This window comes from Miscanthus floridulus, chromosome 8, assembly GCF_019320115.1.
Source record: "Miscanthus floridulus cultivar M001 chromosome 8, ASM1932011v1, whole genome shotgun sequence".
NCBI classification, from domain to species: domain Eukaryota; kingdom Viridiplantae; phylum Streptophyta; class Magnoliopsida; order Poales; family Poaceae; genus Miscanthus; species Miscanthus floridulus.
Genome location: NC_089587.1, coordinates 53,443,664 through 53,466,087, shown reverse-complemented (window position 1 = coordinate 53,466,087; position 22,424 = coordinate 53,443,664). Strand labels below are relative to the sequence as shown.

Here is a 22,424-nt window from a genome sequence, read left to right as displayed (position 1 = left end):
CAATAATTCAGCCAGAACAATATTTTCAGCCAGTTTCAGCCAAGTTTCAGCAAGCCGAACGGGCCTGTACGTGGTACGGTAGGCCGTATGTTATTGTGATGTCAAACTGTACGTGGTACGGTAGGCCGAATGGTGATGTCAAACTGTCCATCGTGTCATAACTAGGTGGTGTAATCAATGAGATGGACCTGTACGTGGTACGGTAGGCCGTATGTTATTGTCAGTACTAGGGCATCGCTTATCGTTGGGCACGTTTATTTACAGGTTTGTCTGGACCGACGCTGTCATCGATGAGTGAAGATTCATCCGGTAGTAGCAACTACAGTTCTGTTGCGGAGTAATAAACTCAGGTGTATATTATGACATGTTTGGATGAGATTTTAAAATCCGGGTTCTAGATAAAAAAATAATCTACGATGTTTTCCAGATTTTGTGCCCATGTGTTATAATTTTCTAGAATTCTAGGATGTTTTGAAGGAATTCTAGGATTCTGAGACCTTTTGTTTTAAATCTAGATTCTTAATGCCTAGGTATCCAAACGGGACCCTAGTTGTACCGTAAAGCTAGCGAGCATCAGCGCCTTTCCAGGTTGGGAACTTGGGCCCAGTGAACTTGGGCCCAGTTTAGTTCCAAATTTTTTGGTAAAATAGGCACTGTAGCATTTTCGTTGTTATTTGGTAAATAGTGTCCAATCATAGTCTAATTAGGCTTAAAAGATTCGTCTCGTGAATTTCGTCTAAACTGTGTAATTAGTTTTATTTTTTATTTATATTTAATGCTTCATGCATGTGTCCAAAGATTTGATGTGACGGGGAACGTGAAAAATTTTGCAAAATTTTTTGCAAACTAAACTGGACCTTGGGATTACCCTATAAATGGTTGCCATCCATCTCCATCGGTGTCTGTCACGTTCAATTAATGGACAAATTAAGCTGATGCTAGCGTCCAAGCAGGCACGATGTACTGTATGATGTTGCCAATTGCCGGGACAACCACCTCTCACGCTCCAACAGTAACTACCGTGCCCACATTAAAAAACGACGACATGACAGTGCATGTCGACATATCGTGGGATAGCAACATGCAACCAACTTGTGCAGCCAATAAATTAGGACCTATGATAAAATCTACTCTCTCTCTCTCTCTCTCTCTCCCCCCCCCCCCCCCCCCCCCCCAAAAAAAACCGTAATTCTCCCAAGGAATCAAATGATTTCAAATTTAACCCAATCTATATGAAAAACACAAACAATTATGATAGTAAATAACCATCATTAGATTAATTATAAAATATATTTTATAGTAAATCTATATGATAGCATAAATGTTAATACTATGTTTTCTAAATTACTTAAAGTGAAGAAAGTTTAACTTGTCTCAAACCTAGAATTATATTTTTTTCTGAACGGAGGAGTATCTAATTTTGAAAACCTGTGAAATGGTCCAAATAAATATATTTCTAGCTGTGTAGCTAGACAAAGGTTCATCTAGATATATAGCTAAAAACATATTTATTTTGACATGGAGAGAGAGTAAAATAGACGTTGCATCTCACAAGGCAACAAAAGCACCTTTAAACCTGCTTTTCAGCTTCTAATAATAATGCAAATACTCTGATCCCTTTGTCCACAAATGGATGCAACTATAGGATTAACATTTATGTCTCCACTATGTTTACTTCGAAATTATATGTCACAATTAATTAAAGATACTTATTTTGTATCATAAATGTTAGCACATTTTGTATAACTTTTAGGCAAAATTGGTTGTGGGACATTGGACAAATGTACAATTGGCCAGTGAACATCACCAACGTCAAAATTTGCTGGCATACATTACAAATTCGTGGTTCCTTACCAAAAGACACCACATAGATTATTTTATTTATTTTTCAGTTTTGTAGAGAGAGAAGGTGGAGAAAATGTCTAAACTGCTCTCGTCTTCAACCTCTGGCACCTCCTTCTTCCCCGAGCTCTTCACCTCGCCGTCCCAAGTCTGACTGTGCGCCGCCATCATGGCCACACACCGCCCAGCGAGGCCGCGCACCCTCGGCCAGGTCACAAGCCCCTGGCGAGGGCACGCCTGGTGTAACACCTCTGGTGTTACGAGCTCGCTAAGCACCGAGATTATGGCCTGTGAGATAGATCTAATAATATAGTGAGTTCGTTTACTTAGCGTAAAGAGGTTGTGATGAAAACTCCTAACAAAAAAAAATAGAATGAGTTTTGTTAATTGTTGGCATGAAAACAATTTCTATAAACAACGACCAATTATAACTGGAGTATAGTGTGGAAATAAAGATTTGAGGGCAAGTTGCATAGCTGGGTATGCAATTTTAAATCTTGGAGAATAATAATGTCAGCTAGTATTTTTGGAAAGCTCAGAAATCGAATTGAAATTAAATCCACTCTTCACGGTTAAGTCGGCAAACAAATGATTATGTTTAAAGTGCTATCTTTGGTGAATTATATAGTGGAACATACTTAAATAGTGCTTTAATATTTTGTTCCTACGAGTTAGTACAAAATATGAACTAGGTCATGGTATGTTAGTTAGTTGAAATTAACAAGGTTTAGACCCTTTGAAAATTACAGCTAAAGTGTTAAAAGTTATAGATCAAACTGAACCCTTAACGTTTCTAAATCGAAAATGATAGACAATGTCGTTTTTGGCATTTAAATTCCAACAAAATTGGTTAAGCGACACACCTATGTTTTTGCACGATTGGGTGCATCGAGGTGTGAACTTGAGCGTGGTAAAGGTTGTGGTTGCGTTTGAGTTGCGATGTTCACGCAAGTAGTGTCCGAACTACGTCAGAACGCGTTTTAGCTATGCCGTTGCCGCTCTGTTCATGAACTGCCATTCGGTGCGACAAACCTACCTTGGCGCCTCTCCAACTTCCTCTCGGGGCATCCAGTGGCGACGACAATTGCTTCGTTAGCAAGTCGATAGTGCCAATTTGGGGTTCGTGGACTTGGTGGAGTTTTTGTCGAGCTAGTAAGTGAACTTTGGGCTGCTTTAAGAAGCATGCAAGATGCCGTTCCAGGCTCTCGGCCTGAGTACCCCGGTCACCACGTGAGCACGTCGTCGTGGGCTGGCCGCTCCTGGCCATGGCCGCTGGTCCACTGGCCTCCCTCGCTGGCTCTGGCTGCATGCCGCACCGAGGGCTGTCGCTGTTGCTGCCGCTCTCGGTGCTGTGCCGTGTCCATGCCTGAGCCATGCGCGCCGGGTCGTGCTGCTGTGCTGCGGTGCCGCTGTACGTGCGCAGCCGCGCGTTAGGCCGATGGCCACTACCAGCCAAGAGCCACAACTTTAGCCGATGTGGGGCCATCTCGACCACTTGATCCACCTACTATCGAGCCGATGCATGTCTCCGCTGTCCCGTCGCGTTGCTGCCTTTGTCGCGGAGCCGCTACCCGCCTGCCATCGCTGCCGACAGAACCGCACCGCTCCGCGAGTTAAATTCGCGCTCCACGGTACACCGCACCTCAATTCAATGCCCTAGTAGCTAGGTGTGGAAGCTAGCTAACAGCCCGTCCCGCACCAGGGCACAACCAAGCTTTATTGCCGGCCAATTTCGAGTTTTGCTCGCCGCCGGTCCGTTTCACCGTCGTGTCTTGGTTGGTTTACGGTGAGTCCCTTGTCACCGCTGTAGTTCATTTGATGGTCGTACAAACTCACCTTTGACCCCTCTATCTAGTGCTCGCCTCGGCTTGGCCAGAACCTTCACCGGTGATGGGCTGACATGTTGATGCCGCACCCAGAGCGCCACCGCACGGTGCGGGCGCACGTGGCCCGGTCACCTCGTTGCTTCCCTGTCTTATCCATCACCGCAGCTAGCCTTAGGGTAAGCTCCTATTTCTCTCCCCCGATCTGTTATACTCGTCATAGCCCTAGTTCATCGGAGAAGGCGCGCCGCCGTGGAGGTTTGCCCACCTATCTGGGTAGCACACTAGGGGTCATCGTTTAGTTTCAAATCACCGCTCTAGGTTTCGTCTTGGCCCCGTGGTGCTCGTAGGCTTGCTCGTAGGGCGGGTGCTTTGCTCTGATGGCCGGCGAGGCCGCGCTATGACGGCTAGAGCCGCGCCGCCATGCGCGGGGGGGGGGGGGTATCGAGGACTGGCTTGTTGTGAGGATAGGTTTGTTGGGAGGTGCTCTCTGCAAAGGGTTTCTCTGGTGCAATAGTACTCAGAGGCGTCGCATAATATTCAAGTAGGCTAGGGGCTATTTTACAAAAAGCGTGGCACGGGCTCCCCTGCCTTGGGCCGCTGCTGGGCTAGCTGTCGCGCGCACCGCGTCCGCGTGGGCCGCTGGGGCCGATATGGTTGCTGCCGGCCTCTTTTTCTTTTCTAGGCATTTTCTAATTTAGTTTCTAAGGCAAATTGTAAATTCAATATAAATTTGTGTAGTGGACCAAAAATTGTGAAACCAATTTTGTTAAGCTTCTAAAATCATGATCTACCTGCTAGTGTACTTGGTTCACGTGGTACTAAAATATTTCATGGATGCTTTAAATGTTTTAACATGCTCTAAAATTATTAAAGTATGAACTTGTATGAATTTTTGTGGCAAAATAATGATAGTGTTAGCTTTGAAAATTTTACAGTAGATTCACAATATTATTAGGTGCTTTTTGTAATAATTGCAGCTCTAGAATAATTAGTTTGCTAGAATACCTATTAAGCCCTGGTTTGAAAATATATTAAATCAATAAAATGAATTAAGGATATATCTGGGGATTTTGTAGCTAAAATACTTATTGGGAAGTAATGCCTCGCCCGACAATATGGATACATAGCCTTGTACGTTAGTCGCTAGAGCCAGCTCGTTAATTTAGCAGCGTAATCGTATTTTAGAGTTACGATTGTCGTGATCATTTACGTTTCTTCGTTGCATCCACGTATATCATAATAGGAACAACGAAGGATCATGAAGTCGACCGAAGTAGCAGAAGCAGATGGTGACTTGATGATCATGCCACCATGATGAAAAGCTAACTTGGTTATATTTTACCCAGGCAAGCCCCAGTGCATAACCCCTATTTTCTGCACTTTATCTTATGCTTGTGCATTAAGTTTTAAGGAGTTGAATGAAAACCACTTGCATATATATATATATATATATCCTTATCCTGTGAGTCTTACTAGTATGATAGGATCGTGTAGATTGCTATGCTACAACACTCCAGTAGAAGTCGAGTGATTGCCTGTCACTCATGAGAGATAGGAAATATATTTTTGTTGTTATTATATTACTATCACATGGAATATATATGAATGATAGTTGGAGACTGGGCGGAATGGTACTTTGGATCTGGACTTGGTTTGGCATTCGAGCGAGGCTCGGATTGCACTTGTTCCGCCTGTGTCGGTTAAGGACCGTCCATTGCATTGGATTCTAGTTAGGTCATAAACTTATTATCCTGAGCACATACTTGCTTATGGGGGCGGGAAGGCTCGTTGCTCTCTTGTCATGGGTTCTGGCTCTTTCCAGACCGATAGATTGGAGGCGGGGATGGTGGAGGTCTAAGCACCACATTGAGTCCGGGACTCAAGTGTGGGGGCTTGGAGTCCAAGTTTGGACGGGGACCTGGACCCCTTGACAAGAGAGTGGTGGGTTAGTCCTGCTTGTGCCTGGGGTACAAGCGAACCGTGTGTTTTAGGGTACCCAACTGGGATACATTGGTTCACAAATCGCTGTGTGGTACGGTACGGCTTGGCTACGATTTAGCACCGTAGTAAGAACTGGAATATGAAAGATGGTAAAATGGTTCTGATTGATTACCACCTGCATAAAAGTAGCACATGTGCTTACATAGAATGGTTAGTTAATAAACTAATGATGACTGCTAATGAAATTGAATATAAGGATGCACGCTTAGTAATGTTTCCTGCAGATGTAATAAAACCACAAGCCAGATAGCCTTGCATATCCTTGGAGTCTTTTCTTTCCTCCTGACGGGTAAGTCTTGCGGAGTACAATTGAGTACTCAGGGTTTGTTCTACCCTATTGCAGGTGACAGGAACATGTGGAGCAGACACTTGTGTGTGAAAACCTCCTGGTGGGCTCAACGAGGATTTCCTTAACGTTGCGGGCATAGAGTTTATTTGAAACTTTCACCCAAAATGTTTTACAATGGAAAAACTTATAATCTGTTATGATGTATATAACGGATCATCATGTTAATGTTTAACTTGTCATTAAATGAATTTACTTCCGCTCAAACTCTGATAACATGGTTATATTCCGCTGTTATAAACAATAAATATTATACTCTGATGTTGTATGGAAAGTGATGTAAGAAATGACTAAAATGTTGTAAACTTTATTCTCCCATTTATAATCCTGTTGAAAAATATGGATTTTCGGGTTCTCCCATGGGGTGTGCTTGACAGAACTGTTTAAATTAGCTCACTCTTGGGGTGTTTAGCGTCTAATGGAAGACAAGCACCTCCGGAAGTGAGTTATTTTAGGTGGTTCTGCCACACCTGGCCCCGACCGTGGCCATCGTCCGCCACGGCCGCGCCCCCGGCGAGGTCACCCCCGCCCCTGTCGAGGCCCCCGCTCGCCCCGGCGTGGCCGCGCGACCATCCTAGCGAGGCCACGTCTGTCCCCGGCGAGGTTGCGAGCCCTCGGCCAGGCCACGCTCACCCCAGGCCATGCATGGCCGCCGTCCGCCATGGCCGTGCGGCAGGAACGGAGGGAGTAGGCCATGGGCGGCGCGGTAGAAACGGATGGAGCCGCTGCGCACGACGGCTTGTAGCTCCACGGTCCAGCGAGCACCCGGCTCCGTCGTGCTGTCGGCTCAGCCCCGGCTGGAGCCGCCCCGACCCCCATGCGCACAACCCTCAGCCATGGTTGACGGTCAGAGGTGGAAGATGACTCGCTGGGGCAATTTGATATATTCACCGTTCTTTCTCTCTCCCGATCCATGGAAATGAATATTTTAATGGGTGCGGTGTCTAGTGGCAAAGAATCACGATTTCATAATGGTACTGGGCATATTTTGTAGTTGGCTCCAGTAGGATATTATACGTTTGTGCAGTATCCCTGAGCAAAATTTGCCTAACTTTTATCAAACTTTAAACCATTTGACTTGTCAAAAAGTGATAAAGGTACCTTTTTGGGGGGACCAATGGAGTACAACTTAAGTTTCTTAGAATCCAATTTCAAACTTAAAAACATAAAGTGGGTTGTTTGTTTTAGATTTAGTTTTTGCCCACCACTGTTAATACCATTTACAAAGGCAGACAGGGACTTTTGTGAAATGGTCTCTATTAGACTACAATTCTAAGAAAAAACAATATCCAAATCAAGAATAGACATCCAAATGGAAAACACAAACCAAAATTAAGAGGGAAAATAGAGCATAGAAAACACTGGCTTGGAGCCTCGGCCCTACCATTCCCCATTGATTTGTGTTGGCTTCCACCATCAACGGTCTAGCAAGCATGGGATTTGAATTTGGACCAGAAAGCATGGAATCTCTTACTAGTCCAGCTCGACAAACAGGGAAGGTGCAGGCCGTATGACCAGAAAGCAGGGAATCTCTTCCCAGACCATTTGGATCTGAACAAGGAGGGTGTAGTAATACGGCCGTGGGACCAGAACCTAATAAGGCCGTAGGACGAGCAAACAGAGGTAAGGGCACTCCCAATGCTACCATAGTTTTCATAGCTTGAAGACTTCAACACTAGAAACCATCCTTCCCAATGCAAGTTTATACAAGTAGTTTCCATGGAGAAAGAAATTTAATGAACAATTGTATGCAACACAGACAAACAAGGATCAGCTGTGCCAAACAATATGTAGCCTTTCTTGCTGCACTGTATTTCAATTCAAAGTAAAGTAGGTAGCTGCGAAGGTACATCATTTGAGTTCAAATAAATTAGGTAGCAACATTGATTAGTTTAAAAAATACAATCGACAATAGCAATGACGACAAAACAATATTTAGACCATCAGCCATTTTTCCTCCTGCACATGAACTCCTATGTCCACAACAACTCTATATAGGACAGACACAAACTGAAATCCTTTTCCGCACTTGTGCGCTAGATGGTCTACAAACACATGAAGGCAGCGGACATGCAAAATTAGCAAACGCACTCCCTTTAGGCATTTTATCGAGTACTTGAAGGGCAGGGAACAGCAATCGCACAGGAAACGACAGCTGGGGACCTCACCGTGCTTACAGAGGGAAGAGAACGCAACAAAGACACGAGCACCGGTCTGCCGAACAGACGAACGGACGCCGGCAACGAAACAGGGCGGTAGCAGAGACACACCGCGCGCGGTGCCGGGACAGCCGGCAGTGCACGAGCAGGCGGCGCGGGAAGGGGGTCGCGAGATTGTTGTGGCTAGCGGCGGCGACGGGGAGTGGAGGCGGGCGTACCGGATCTGAAGAAACGACGGAGAAGTCCCCAACGCTAGTTCCGCGTAGTTTCCTACGCTTCGATTTACGAGTAGACGTCGAGTCTTATTTAGAAACGGTTTCTTGCTTGTAGACCCTCTGTCATCGATAAATATAGTGCTATATTAGCAATAATCAATAAATAAAAGGATAAAAATAGAAATAAAAATCATGATAGAGTCTACGTTGGGAGTGCCCTCATACCGTGTGATTAAGTGGGGCTGATATGCACCACCAGGGTGGCACTAAGTCACGGGACGGCCAGAAATAATCATGTGTACGGTTTGTTAGTGGGCCAAAATACTGTATCTAGGCCGTGTAAAAAAACAGGTAGAGAGAAAAGCACACGCAGGTGAAAAATACATGCATGCATGTGAATACTTTTGCTGGCATCATCCATATGCAAAAGCGTTTGAAAGTTTTAAGTATTTCATAAATCAAATTCAAAATTAATTCTGATTGCGCCATGGTGTTTCTTGCGATAAATCCTTCAAAACAAGATCTCACTTGGTATATCTAGAAAAAAATCATTAAATAATATTTTTTGATGGAGATAGAATATTTTTTTATTGAGCATATACCATGTTGTTTAACTTCTTGGAAAACGAGAACGATACTTTTTTTTAGGATGGAGAGAGTAGATGTTTAGTGGGCCTAATATAAAACGGTATCTTTGGGGACAAATTTTGTACGGTAAGATGTCAATTTTTGTGGGACAGAGACATGCTGCAGATCGATTCTCATCATGAGCTAGTCCTCCCTCTATATATACGCATGTCTGCATATATTTTGAGATCGTCAAGTGAGCATCTTGTTTTGGGTTGCAGAGCCAAGAGCCACACAATCCCTCTCCTTTTCAAGCAAATCTAAACTAGAGGTAGATACATATATATAGTCTTATATATAAGTTGTAGTTTCCCAGGGCCTCGCTTGAAGAGATATGGCAAACTGAATTTTCCATTCAGAAATGTTCCCTGTAGTATATTTCCGTTGGTGTACTCTTTCTTAATTAGGTTTGTAATTTGGGCCAAAGGGCCTCTAGTCCAACTGGTTAGAGCGTTCCGGCGACACTCCTTAGGTTCTGGGTTCGACTCCCCTTGGGGGCGAATTTCAGGCTGCGGTTAAAAAAATCCCCTCGTCTGTCCTACGCCAAAGCACAGGTCTAAGGACCGGCCCATCTCACAGGGCGATGGTGCCGCTGTGTAAGGGTGGGGGTGGGGCAGGGGTTCGGGGGTTTTCTAAGTCTGCGTGAGAATGTCTTCTTCTTAATGCAATGCCTGGGGGTGGTCATACCCTCGCAGGTCCAGTTTTAGGTTTGTAATTTGGCTTTATCTTCCGTTTTTATTGGTTTTGTAATGGAAGTTCGTGTTCGTGTTCGAATTTGTTTTTCGTGTTCGTGAGCCGCATGCGGGGAGACCCGCATGTACGGTTTTCAGGGGGATCTGGCAGGCCGGCGCCCACCCGACTAGAGGGACTGAGAAATTAATCGAGTACAAAACTTATCTTCAAGCTTTACCTTATTTTGATCGTTCAGAGGGTGATCGTGGTGTCACTAAATGAAGTCCTCCCTCCCTTTCTTTCCGAGGTGCTGACCCGCTGCCAGGCAGATATGACTAAGTGACATATTGAATATGGCGACGACTACAGCATGTCGTAGAAGGAGATAGCAACTTGCTTATATAGTTCTTGTGCACTGACTTATTGCCTTGTGCATGCATGCTAAAGAGATACACTATACTGCGTATATCGAATCTAGTTGGATGTGAAATGGTTTCTGTGGAGATCTAGTAAATCTTGTGTTTCCATTTCTAGGTCTTTTTCTGCTTGGTGGTACTGGTATACATTCTTGCTGTTTGAAAAAATGTGTTCTGCAACAGTTTGATTTTGTTTCACTCACTGTCACTGATGATAATATTCAATCCCTCTTGCATGTGATGACAAGCAGGATCGGAGGAAATCACTAAGCTCCGACTGCTATGGGTTCCTCAGCGCCACTGGCCATTGCGGATATATGCGACGCTAATTCTCACTTACTCACAAACGGTGAGCTTCGTCCCCTCCCACCCATCTTCCAGATTTACGGGAGGAAGAAGGCTTTCTCCGGCCCCGTGGTGACGGTCAAGTGCTTCGAGGACAACGTCCTGGTCCGCGAGCTCGTTGCGCAGAAGGGCCACGGCAGGGTCATGGTGATCGACGGCTGCGGGAGCCTGCGGAGCGCCATCATCGGCGGCGTCCTCGCCAAGAGGGCGGAGAACAACGAGTGGGCCGGCATCGTGGTCTACGGCTGCATCAGGGACGTCGACGACGTCAACCTCTGCGACATTGGCGTCCGAGCTCTCGGCTCGTACCCTGTGAAGCCAGGCAAGAAGGGCAATGGTGAGAAGCACGTCCCCGTGACCATTGCGGGAATCAGAGTCTGCGAAGGCGACTGGCTCTATGCCGACAGCGACGGTCTTCTCGTCTCAACTTCGGAAATGACCGCGTAGATATATCAGACAGATCAGTCACCTCGATCTGCTTTTGTTTGTCATTTGTCATGCATGCATATTCGTCATTTGTATGATATATTGGGTTCTGTTAATTTGGAGCTTGATCGATCGTAAATGTATCAGTTAGCTGCTAAAATTTAGCTGAGACCTCAGCATTTGCATTTCCCGGCAATAATTATATATATGCACATCTGTCTGAACTTGCAACAACACCGAATGGTATTTGTTCGCAACTTATGGTCACTATGTTTTCTTACCTTTATGGTCACTATGTTTTTTTTTACCTCTTCTCTTTTCCTAAGAGGAAGGTGGTATTCAATATTTGTGATGTATGACTTTGTAACCAGCTAGATGATGAAGCATTTTTTGTGGATTTTCCGGTTTGTTTTACCGAGCACCTTTCAATGCACTATAATTTTGATATAAAGTTCGCCTTCATACAACTTTATTTGAAAAAGTTATAATTTTCTTTTTGTACTGCACCTGTTTCAGATTTGAGCCACGTTGCCAACGGCCTTTGGAAATTGATTTCTAGACACGAGTGGAGCGGTGGCCCTATTTTTAGAGTCATTCAAAATAACAGCTGTCTCTGTAAATGTGATTTTTTTTTTGACATGATTGGTGTTTCCAACCACCTTTACAAATAGAGACATTCTAAAAACGGCTAGAAACATCAACCGCCTTTAAAACTCAATTTCTAGTGTCACAAACCATTTCTAGATACGACTTTATTTGTTCAAGCCATCTCTATGGAAAAAAAAACGAACACCTCTTGAAATCGTTTTTACAGTAGTATGTAACAAATAATTGAGTTTACCTTCCTCTTAAACTTATAAGATTCGACTCACACTAAGTTTCCTCTTAAATTATCGAAGACTGAGATGTGTGTGAACCATTCAGATTATGCGTTTGGACCCTTAGTCCTAGGCCTTCTTTAGATTGCAAATTTTTGCAATCTGGACACTGTAGCACGTTTCGTTTGTATTTGACAAACTTTGTCTGATCATGGATTAACTAGGCTCAAAAGATTCGTCTCGTGATTTACAACCAAACTGTGCAATTAGTTATTTTTTTACCTACATTTAATGCTCCATACATGCGTCCAAAAATTGATGTGATGGAGAGAGAGTGAAAAAACTTGGAACTTTGAAGTGATCTAAACAAGGCCCTAATAGCTAGTATACTGAAATTAGCAAATTAATATGATGGGTCCAAACAGCCATCGTACGCTTCTTCCTACCGTGACCCGTGAAACACGATACGGAGGCACAGGTGCATACAGGCACAGGTCGGCATACTGATCCGGTTTGGTTGAGCGATGTAGTAGTTCTTTCATTAAAACTAGTGCCACACTAGCATACAGTTAAAAGATTGCACTAATCTATTATAAACTTCCTACTAGTAGTTGATTTAATCAAGCACGGAGGGAGTAATAATATCCTTGTAAAAAAAAGTATCTCTACATTCAATTCTTTTGGTTGTGCCAGTGTGTCTAGCGACGGGACAACGTTGTCACACAACATGCTTGCATTTGGACATGCCAACGTGACGGCTTGGTGGGCCTGATGTTGTCGCGCTAGTGCACATGGCACGGCAACCTGTCACGATACGAATTATACTAGAGTAGTTATAGCGTTTGCCAAGATTTAAAATTTTGTGATTAAAGTATTTTTCATTTAAAATCATTTAGAGTAAAAAACTCAATACAATAATATTTCATAAAAAATAATTCATATAAAATGATAGCAATATAAACTATTTTTACGTGTCTAGAAATTTGTTTCTAGAAGCATAATCACATTAGTGATGGACCACATTAAAAATTACTACACAATGTTTCAAATTATAAGATGTTTTGGTTTTATAGATACCTTGCTTTTACTAGATATACTTAGATGCATAGCAAAAGCAATGTATCTAGATAAAGTCAAAATGTCTTATAATTTGAAGCGTAAGGTGTAATTTCTAAAGGCACTCAGTAGAGCAGTTGCCTACCACCCTCAGAAATGATTGATGATTGATTTCACCGTTTGTTAGAGACCTGAAGGTTGGAAAACTGCCTCTATAAGCAAATATGATGGTCCTTGAAAGTGTTCTTCAGTAATTGCGCGCTCGTGGGTGTCATTACTATTCATAAAAGACTTTCCAGGGAAGAATATAAAATGCCAAGATAGATACATGGAACCTTCTAAAAAAAATAAAACCATTGCCCATTGTCATAACTCACAACTAAAAGACAATCACTACATGAAACTAGAATTACCTTGAGTGCTAGGAATTTCCTTGAGGGCCAGAATCAAACCGTTAAGGAATATATAGTTTCCTTGGCGGTGCTAGTGAACTCTCAAGGAAACATATATTCCTTGGAGGTCGAAGTAAACCGCCAAGGAATATGGGTGTTTCCTTGGCGGTTTCCAATCACCTCCAAGGAAATGACATATTTCCTTGAGTGTAATTGTAAACAGTCAAGGAAATTACTATTTCCTTGAGTGTTGTTCTTAACCGCCAAGAAAAATACCTATTTTATTTTGGTGTTATTCTAAACCGTTAAGTAAATTATGATTTCCTTGGGGGTTATTGATTTTTCTTGGAGGTTGGCAGCCAAGGAAATGCTTATAAATATTGTTGTTCGTTTTAGATCTTGACTTTTGACATGAAGCACAATACACACCTCCGCGTCCCTTCTTCTATGGGTGGCTTGGACGAAAACCGTAACCCCAGCGCCACGCCACCTCTCTGCCATGTCTCGTCGTCGCGCGAGCGGGTCACCGGAGGCCATGCGAAGCAGTGGTCATATCTCCTTTAGTAGTTAACTCTGGTGCTCTGACATACGGATCCACTCTTCCCCAGCCAGATCTACGAGGGCTGGCCAGATTCGGTGGGTCGACGCCCGATTTTGGCCATATCGGCCCAGGTGACCGCTATGGAGCTCAAGGCACACGCGAGGAGCGGTTGTAGTGGCATGGCAGGTTGGAGACCATTCATATAGTACTACGATGCCTTGGAAGCCACGCTGATGAAAGTTGGGACAGTGATGCCTATGGACGCCGCTTCCTCCATGGAGGCGTCCACCCCGCCCAACCCTATTGTGTTTCTATGGGTGAAAACCTAGCCTATTCGTGGGATGGCGATGATGGCGTCGTTAGCATCATAACCTTTCTGAAGGCATCACTACTAGGACTTTCTGAAGGCATCACTACTAGGAATATCCACTTCTATGATGATCAGGTTTCGTCACTGAAGGAGCCAAATTCGTCATAATTTTAGTTTTGAAGCTCAGCGGTGCTGCGGACGGCGAGGAAGAAGATGGAGACCTCCGGCCAGCTCTGGCGGGGCTAGACAGCGCTAGCGGGCTCAATGAGTGCACGACGACATGGTGAGACTACGTGTGCAAGGAATTAGGCAGAGAGCGAGGAGGCGTGGCAAAATGCACCGACAAAGTAGGGTGCTCAGCGGCGGCGGAAAATAGAGGGAAAAGAGGGATGAACGATGGCGGCGTGATATAACAGGCACAGACGAAGCGTCGCGGTCACCAGCTCCTACTTAGGTCTTGCCACCGAAGCATCTGCGCGTCAGCACGCTCGAGGGCGGCGAAAACGGTCGGCGGCCGTCGGTGGTGAGCAGGCTGACTGCCTGCTGCCGGCGTAGCACTGTAGCAGCCTGATCCTCTATCTTCCTCTTCATTTTTCTCTTGATTCCAAATGTCAACTCAATGAACTCCAAAAACAAAAGTTGTTTATCTTGATGTCGTCTCCAACTTTTCTTTAAGAATCAAACTCTGGTTCTCACTTGACTGAGAGATCAAAGGCCAAGAACATCAGTACTTTGAAACTGATCCACGGAGCTTCAGTTAGGGTTTTGGAAAATAGTTAGATTAGCTATGTTAGGTGAATTAATTAGTGATCAACCATGAATCAAACATATCAACCAATTACTCAATAACTAAGCTTAACCATCATATCAATCAATGAAGCAAAGGTTGAACAAATTTTACTTATAAAAATTGATTTATTAATTCATCAAAAATTGAACTAAAACACTGAATCTCAAGGACTTAGGCAGAAATTACTAGGTTTGAAAATCAGCCTTGAATCCAATCTTTGGGCTCCAAATTGAACATGTTTGACTTGAAAACTCAAACCAACTTTTGTTCTATATTAAAGAGCATACTTTAAACCACAAAATTTAGTTTAACAAAATTTTATTTGTTTAAACAAATTCTCATATATAAAATCACAAAGTTTCTTAACCACTAATGTTGTTAACATTTCATGCAACATTTGAAACACAACACATGCAACATAGACATGGTTTAAATGAAACATAGAATGCAATACTTGAAACATGGAATGCATTTATAACTCATTACTTGTTGATTATGCTTAATGATGCTCATGATCAAGTTTTAGTTGTTTTTTAACATCTGGGATATTACAGCAGGCGTAGGTGGTCCCGCGGGTGCAGGCGGTCCTCGCGGATAGGCGCGGCAGCACCAGCAGTCATGAGGCGCAGCAGCAGTCCGGGCCAAGAACAAAGCCAAGATCATCAATCTCTTTTCTTCACGTTCGTGTTTCATTCGGTTTGTGGTCTGTTAATACATGCGTGGATTTTCTTTTCTTTCAACATGGTTGTGTCCGATTTTCTATTGGCTTAGAAAATGTTTTTCTCATCCGATTCCCACCATCCTCATAAGTAGGGAGGGCAGACAAGTAGGATAGGTTGGAACCCCTATGGCCAAGAATTAACCTCATCCTCTTCGCCTACTAGGGAAATTCCCCACAGAGAATTGGAGATCAGGGTCCATTGACATCTCTACCTTTTATTTCCCTCTTACACATGTCTACTTATCTAAATTCTTTCCTCATTTCCCCCCTTCTCTAAAATGTTTTTTTCTATTAAAGAGCTCTTCTGAAGATCTCTATAATTCTATAAGGAACTACTAGCTTTCAACTTTACTGTCTTTTCTCGCCTAAGAATGGTTAATAAGATAGGTTCTCACCAAGATCCGCAAAAGCTTTTCTTGTTATAAAATTTGTTACCAGCAGTTAGGACCTTCCTCTCTCCATCTCTCATCATCAACACAGTAGATGAAAGTAGAGAACAAATAGACATAAGATAGGGAGATTATTCTTTATTTCTCTTAATACTGGTGATTACAACATAGAGCTTCCACGTATATATAGTCCTACCAAGGCCTAAGAGTTTGGTAAGAGCCCATATACAAATGGACTAGTATTAAGATTTCTCCTTCGCCTTTCCTTCTAGGATAGAGTTCGTATGTTTTACAACACTCCCCCTTGGGCGATTACCATGATATGCACATACCTCATTAAAAACTTCATCTGAAACCCCAGTGGGAAAAAACGGTTCTTGGAGAACAAAATACATCGTATTCGTTAATTGTATTGCACATGTTGTCTCATTAAAAACCTTGTGTGAGAAACCTTCAAGTAAAAACTCACACAGGGAAAAAGAGTACAACATTTAACCATCTTGGTCATGTATTCTTCAAGATATTCTATTCTTCATAAATAGATATTGATCTTCATGATCTATGCATAAACTTTAGTGTTTTAGAAAATATGATCTACTTGATCTTTGTAATTATAGTGGTTTACCTTCAATGTAGATTCAATAAAAATATGCTCCCCTCATAAAGCCAAAATTTGAACTTCATTGTTGAAACCACACTTTTCATAAATGTGTGCTTAATTAATGGTATGCAACACCTAATACTATATCTTTCAAAAAGTTGGCTCATAATTCTTCTATGAATTATATGGGTATAAACAAGAGCAATATGCTTCACGCATAATAACCACTTATTAGTTGTCCAAAACAAATAAATTTTATCCTTCAGAGTAATAAATCCTTTCAGAGGATTATGGGGGTAAATAAGTTAATATTCAATATCTTCTAGATAGTGTTTCAAACTTATACTAGAGTTTGAATACTAATAATTCTTCCTTAGTGGATTTTTAAATTATATGTTCTACAAATCTTCGAGATTTTGATTGTATCACTAAATAATAAATCCAGTCTTACATTTGGCATTTAGGGGGTAATTCAATTGTCAAAGTCACCATTATTCTTATACCTTTTATGGTATTTAGAGAATATCAACACTTCATTGCTAGCTCTATAATATACACTTTCTGAGTGTTTGTATGATTCCTCATTTTCTTTCTCTCGGATTTATATTCACTTCAGGGAAGAATCGACTGGTAAATTTTTCATGGATTAAATCCTTCAATGATGTTTTCATTCTTAGTGAATAACATTGCTCTTCTATGAGATATATTCTCTACTACATGAGATATTATTATGTGATATACACAATGATATAGTGTTATTCACTGCAAAGTCATTTGATGAATGTTCCTTCTAGGACATGCTCTTCTTGAGACTTCAATATTCATTCAGGAATATAATATATCCTAAACTTCTTAATACTTTGTATGAGATTTAATTTTTATATGTTGGGATTTATATTCTTCAGGAACTATATAGATCTTCATAATCCTCTTATTAACTGCATATTTTATATTTATTCATTTCATTTGCCAGAGATATAGTAGAACATTTATTTTTTCTTAGTAGGAGATTGAACCTCAATTGCTTTCTTCATTGACCCGATATAATCGCTACATGCGACTTTGCCATGGACTTTGTTTTTTTGGATCTGGGTTCTCATAAGAGAAACATTTGCAACTATAGAGGTAGCGTTGTCGACAACTATTATTTTCTCCCAATATTCTCACAATGTGAGATTATTCTATCTCTTTGTCATTTCCCAAACAAGAGATGATTTGTTATTCTGTATACCCAACACTAATAATATGCGCGCCTAGTGTGTTGGATTTCATCTTCATGATGATCCTCTTCATGAGGTGCTTAACCCTTCTTCATGATGTGTTCTCTTCATGAGAATGGAGGAGTTTTTTCTTATTTTATTTAATAAATATACAATAAACTAGAATCCACAGGCGTCCCAGTAGATTGTAGCTTGATAATATACAATATTTAGTTTACTACTAATAAACATAACTTCTGGTTTATAACTTCAAGTTACTCCTCTAATTTTCAAAAATATCTAGTATATGCTCCGCTTCATGCTTCACAAGAGCATTAGTCAAACTATTATTGGATTTAGTGCGTGATACTATTCCTGCTTTAAGCTTCAAGAAATATTTTACTTTTAAGATTATTTTCTTTTAATGAAAATAATATTTGGCATTCAAAAACGGGCTTTCTCATGTGATGGTTGCGTCAGCACTTTCTGTATAATGAACTCGATCTTACGTGTACCATAGTGCATATATTCTTTTAAATTTAACCCTAGATGCAATCCGTAAAGTATGTACTGCATGTACAAACTTATGTACTGCATGTACGATATTAGGACAGTAACAAAAGCCTAACTCGATGGCTAGGATAAACGAGGATGTCAATTTAATCTACATCACATGCCGCATAGGGTAGTGGTTAGTAGATACACACCGCATAGGGTGGTTGACATCGTCGTGGAACTGCCTGCTTGACGGCGATAGTACATATCGATGCAGTGTAGGTTAATTGCAGGTAGAGGTAGCAGATCCGTTCCGCTAACAACGTTGGGATATCGACGGTGATGTCCGAAAGGTATGATAGCATCGATTGGTGGAGACTCAATGTTCACGATCTAGGCTTTGAACCAAGACTGATTCAGACCCCCACAACCGTTACACCACTGCTCCGTTGGTTATCAACCACGCGAACGCGATTGACCTCGTCGAGAAGGCTTTCCTGCAAGCGAATCGAGAACACAAGCAAGAACAGGATGAACGCAATCTAAAATTACAAATAAATATGAGGCTTATGATAACGAGAAGGAGTTCAGGTCTTTATTCGAAAGGACTAATTGCCACAGGCGAACAAGATCAAGAACTGGAGCCCTGGTTCATAGCAAGCAGCCTTGGCGGCATAGTTGTAGCAAAACGATGTCTGTTTCATGAGGAAATCAAGAACCAAACAAAACCCAAACCCTAAGGAAAGCGACGGCAGCTATTTATAGAGTCTTGGACGTCACCCCACTGGACACGCCCCCTAATGGGCCCAAACACGATACACGGTCCAACGGACCAAAAGACGGTGTCGCAGCACCCTGACAGATTCTGGACGCTGACTTATTTCGACGATTTCCGTTGATTTCGAAGGGCTTTTGACGTGAAACCAATTGGGTTGGATTCCTTATCCAATTATCTTTTCATCTATATGTGGATCATCAAAAACAGAGTCCGGATGCATCCTGGGTGACCAATTTAAGGTAGACTGGTCCTAGAGACCAAGACAGACTCGAACTTGAGTTGCTTTGGGCCTCCACCTCGGGGACTCGAACCAAATTAGCCTCGGACCTACTTCTTGACTTGGACACCCTTGCTGGCCTCCTACCCCTCCATACCATGTGCCAAACATGGTCATATGCATGGGTGTCATGTCCTCATCAGACGACATGAGCGTCGAAGTCTTCTTGACGAAAAGCCGTCATCGGCGTCGATTGTGCTTCAAACTGATCCTGCACAACATAAAGGAGAACGGGGTTGCATAAACAAAGGAGAATGGCGAAAACAAAGGGAACTAAAATAATTGTGAGAAGGAACGTGACCATGTTTCCAAGTTTCTAGCGTGACATCTCGCATAAAAATTTCAGCAAGCATGTAGACTCTTTGATCCGAATGCACACGATGTATGTCAACACTATCCTACAAAAGATTAGAACTAACCAAAGACAATGCAGAAATAGATGGTCTAGCAGACATAGGTAACAACCAACAATGCTCCCCTTCTTGGAAGTGAACTTGTTTCTTTGAGGAACATGAGAAAATATTTATATTATTATGGCTGCCCTCTAAACGATCATAATCTTGTACAACAAAAGGAGAATTCATATTACTATGAATGTATACTCGATGTATCATATATTGTTCTTTATTGTTATATTTGCCAATAACATGATATGTATGTTTAGAAAAACCAGGCAAATCAGCATATTTAAATAGGCTCTCCTCCAAGCAATCTAGGTTACACAAAACATCAAATTCAATGTAGCCCAAAGTATGTAAAGAAGATAATAGTTTGAGCTCGTCAGTTTTAGTAGCAATATGAATAACATTTTCAGCACAAGTGGTTGATTCCAAAACATGTAAAACTAAACCCTCATCAACCAATTCATCTTTATCACAAAAAACATCAAGCAAATCATCTTGTGACAAAGGTAAATCAAGCGAAGGCTCCACTAAAATTTGCTCTATCATAGCATGATTGGTGGAAAAATTCAGAACATCAAGAGAACTCTCACCTTCCGTGAGTTTAGCATCGTGGGTTTTACCTTTGCTCTCATGTTCAGCAGGAGTAATAGTTGATGGTTCTAAATTATCACATCAGACTATGAGCATCTAATTTTCTGTCACGTCATTCTCGTTCTTTTGTATATTGTCCTGCAAAAGGTTAGGTATAGCAGGAGGAATAACAAGAGATTGATCTAGTTGATGTACCTCATCATTTGAATTAATTACAAGAGATGGATTAACAAAATTTTCTCTCATAAGATCTTTAATATCATTCCAAGTTTAAGGTTTATCAGAAGGATCTAAAGACTTCCACCAAGATAAAACAGAATGTCACAAAACACTAGATGTATTTTTTACCTTCCTCCTTGGACACATAAAGCGAGAAGCAAATATATTATCTATGGTAATTTCCCACTCCATGTACTCATCAGCGCCTATACCATCATAAGTCGGTGGATACGAACAACCTATCATTGTTAGAAGATAGCAAAAGACAACACAAAAGTATTATCCCTATCAACTACTATAGGATATGGACAAGGAAAAACAAGGCACTCAACTCTCAAGCGTCTTACCACGGTCTTACAAGTGTTCTTACCAAAGCAACAGATGGTGCAATCGGTCGATGACTGTGATACCGTTGTAGCTTGAGTGTAACAGTTGCAAGACGAACCTATACTTGATTAAAAGAAAGTGGAGCTTGGATAGGCACAATATAGTAGCAAGGAATAGCAATAATTTAACTTAGAAATTGCAAGATTGAAAAATAGTCCCAAGCTAGTCTATGTCGCTGGCCTAAACTCGTCCTGAACCTAGTTTAAGCAAGCGATACAATACAACTCAGCACAAGGACTCAAAAGGATGCAAGCACTTCTGAACTTTTTTTTTAATTTCAGTTTCTTTTTCTTTCCTTCTTTATTTTTTTCTCTTTTTTTAGGTGCGGCTTTTTTTCCTTCTTTTGGTTTTTGCACCTCTTTGCCTTTTTCTTTGTTTTATGTTTTTTTTTATCTCACAAAAGTGCCGCACATAAGAGATTAGACTTTAGATATTTCCACCGTGGAAGAAAAATACTTAACCGAGGAAGCCGTAGAAGGAATTGCTAGACAAAACAAACTCAATCACGCAACCCACTCCGTGACTATTTCAGATCTAAAGAAAAACTAGAGATCAATCTAATACAAGCCACACTAGGAAACAAGACTTGACACTAGACCAAGAACAAGATCAGAACACAACGAACACTAAGACGCGGCGAGGGACGATAGTTCAATAAAGCAAACTGAAATTAAAAAAATTGCAAAGGCACAGCGGGGCTATAGGACTAGAGATATGTGATAGTGTATATTTTTTGGCTTTTTGTGGACTATAGGTAAAATAAAAATAGTAGCAATCTAAAGGAAAAAACAAAATTATACCTAACGGGCAACAAGGTCTCTGATACCACTTGATGTAGACTAGGCTCGATTTTTCGAAAGATATGATAGCGTCGATTGGTGGAGACTCGACGTTTACGATCTAGGCTTCAAACCTAGAGTGATTCGGACCCCCATAACCGTTACACCACTGCTCCGTTGGTTATCAACCACGCGAACACGATTGACCTCGCCGAGAAGGCTTTCCTGCAAGCTAATCGAGAACACAAGCAAGAACGGGATGAACGCAATCTGAAATTGCAAATAAATATGAGGCTTATGATAACGAGAAGGAGTTCAGGTCTTTATTCGAAAGGACTAATCGCCACATGCGAACAAGATCAAGAACTGGGGCCCTGGTTCACAGCAAGCAGCCTTGGCGGCACAGTTGCAGCAAAACGATGTCTGTTTCACAAGGAAATCAAGAACTAAACAAAACCCAAACCCTAAGGAGAGCGACGGCTGCTATTTATAGAGTCTTAGGCATCACCCCCCTGGACGCGCCCCCTAATGGGCCCAAACATGATATACGGTCCAACGGACCAAAAGACGGTGTCGTAGCACACTGACAGATTCTGGACGCTGACTTGTTTCGACGATTTCCGTTGATTCCGAAGGGCTTTTGACGTGAAACCAATTAGGTTGGCTTCCTTATCCAATTAGCTTTCCATCCATATGTGGATCATCGAAAATGGAGTCCGGATGCGTCCTGGGTGACCAGTTTAAGGCAGACTGATCCTGGAGACCGAGACAGACTCGAACTTGAGTTGCTTTGGGCCTCCAC

The 22,424-nt window shown here is 42.0% G+C and overlaps 1 protein-coding gene across 1 annotated transcript; it reads left to right on the top strand.

Annotated features, from left to right (window-relative positions):
- The first annotated feature begins 9,220 nt into the window (after nucleotides 1–9,220).
- Nucleotides 9,221–11,237, top strand: LOC136472068 (putative 4-hydroxy-4-methyl-2-oxoglutarate aldolase 2). Its single transcript, XM_066469798.1, has 2 exons — nucleotides 9,221–9,287; nucleotides 10,356–11,237. Exon 2 carries the CDS (start codon nucleotides 10,387–10,389, stop codon nucleotides 10,894–10,896), a length of 510 nt encoding a protein of 169 aa, XP_066325895.1. The 5' UTR covers nucleotides 9,221–9,287; nucleotides 10,356–10,386; the 3' UTR covers nucleotides 10,897–11,237.
- Nucleotides 11,238–22,424: the final 11,187 nt, after the last annotated feature.

What these genes read in the sequence shown, in the direction of transcription:
- LOC136472068 (XM_066469798.1), top strand. Translation starts at nt 10,387, where the DNA reads ATGGGTTCCTCAGCGCCACTGGCCATTGCGGATATATGCGACGCTAAT.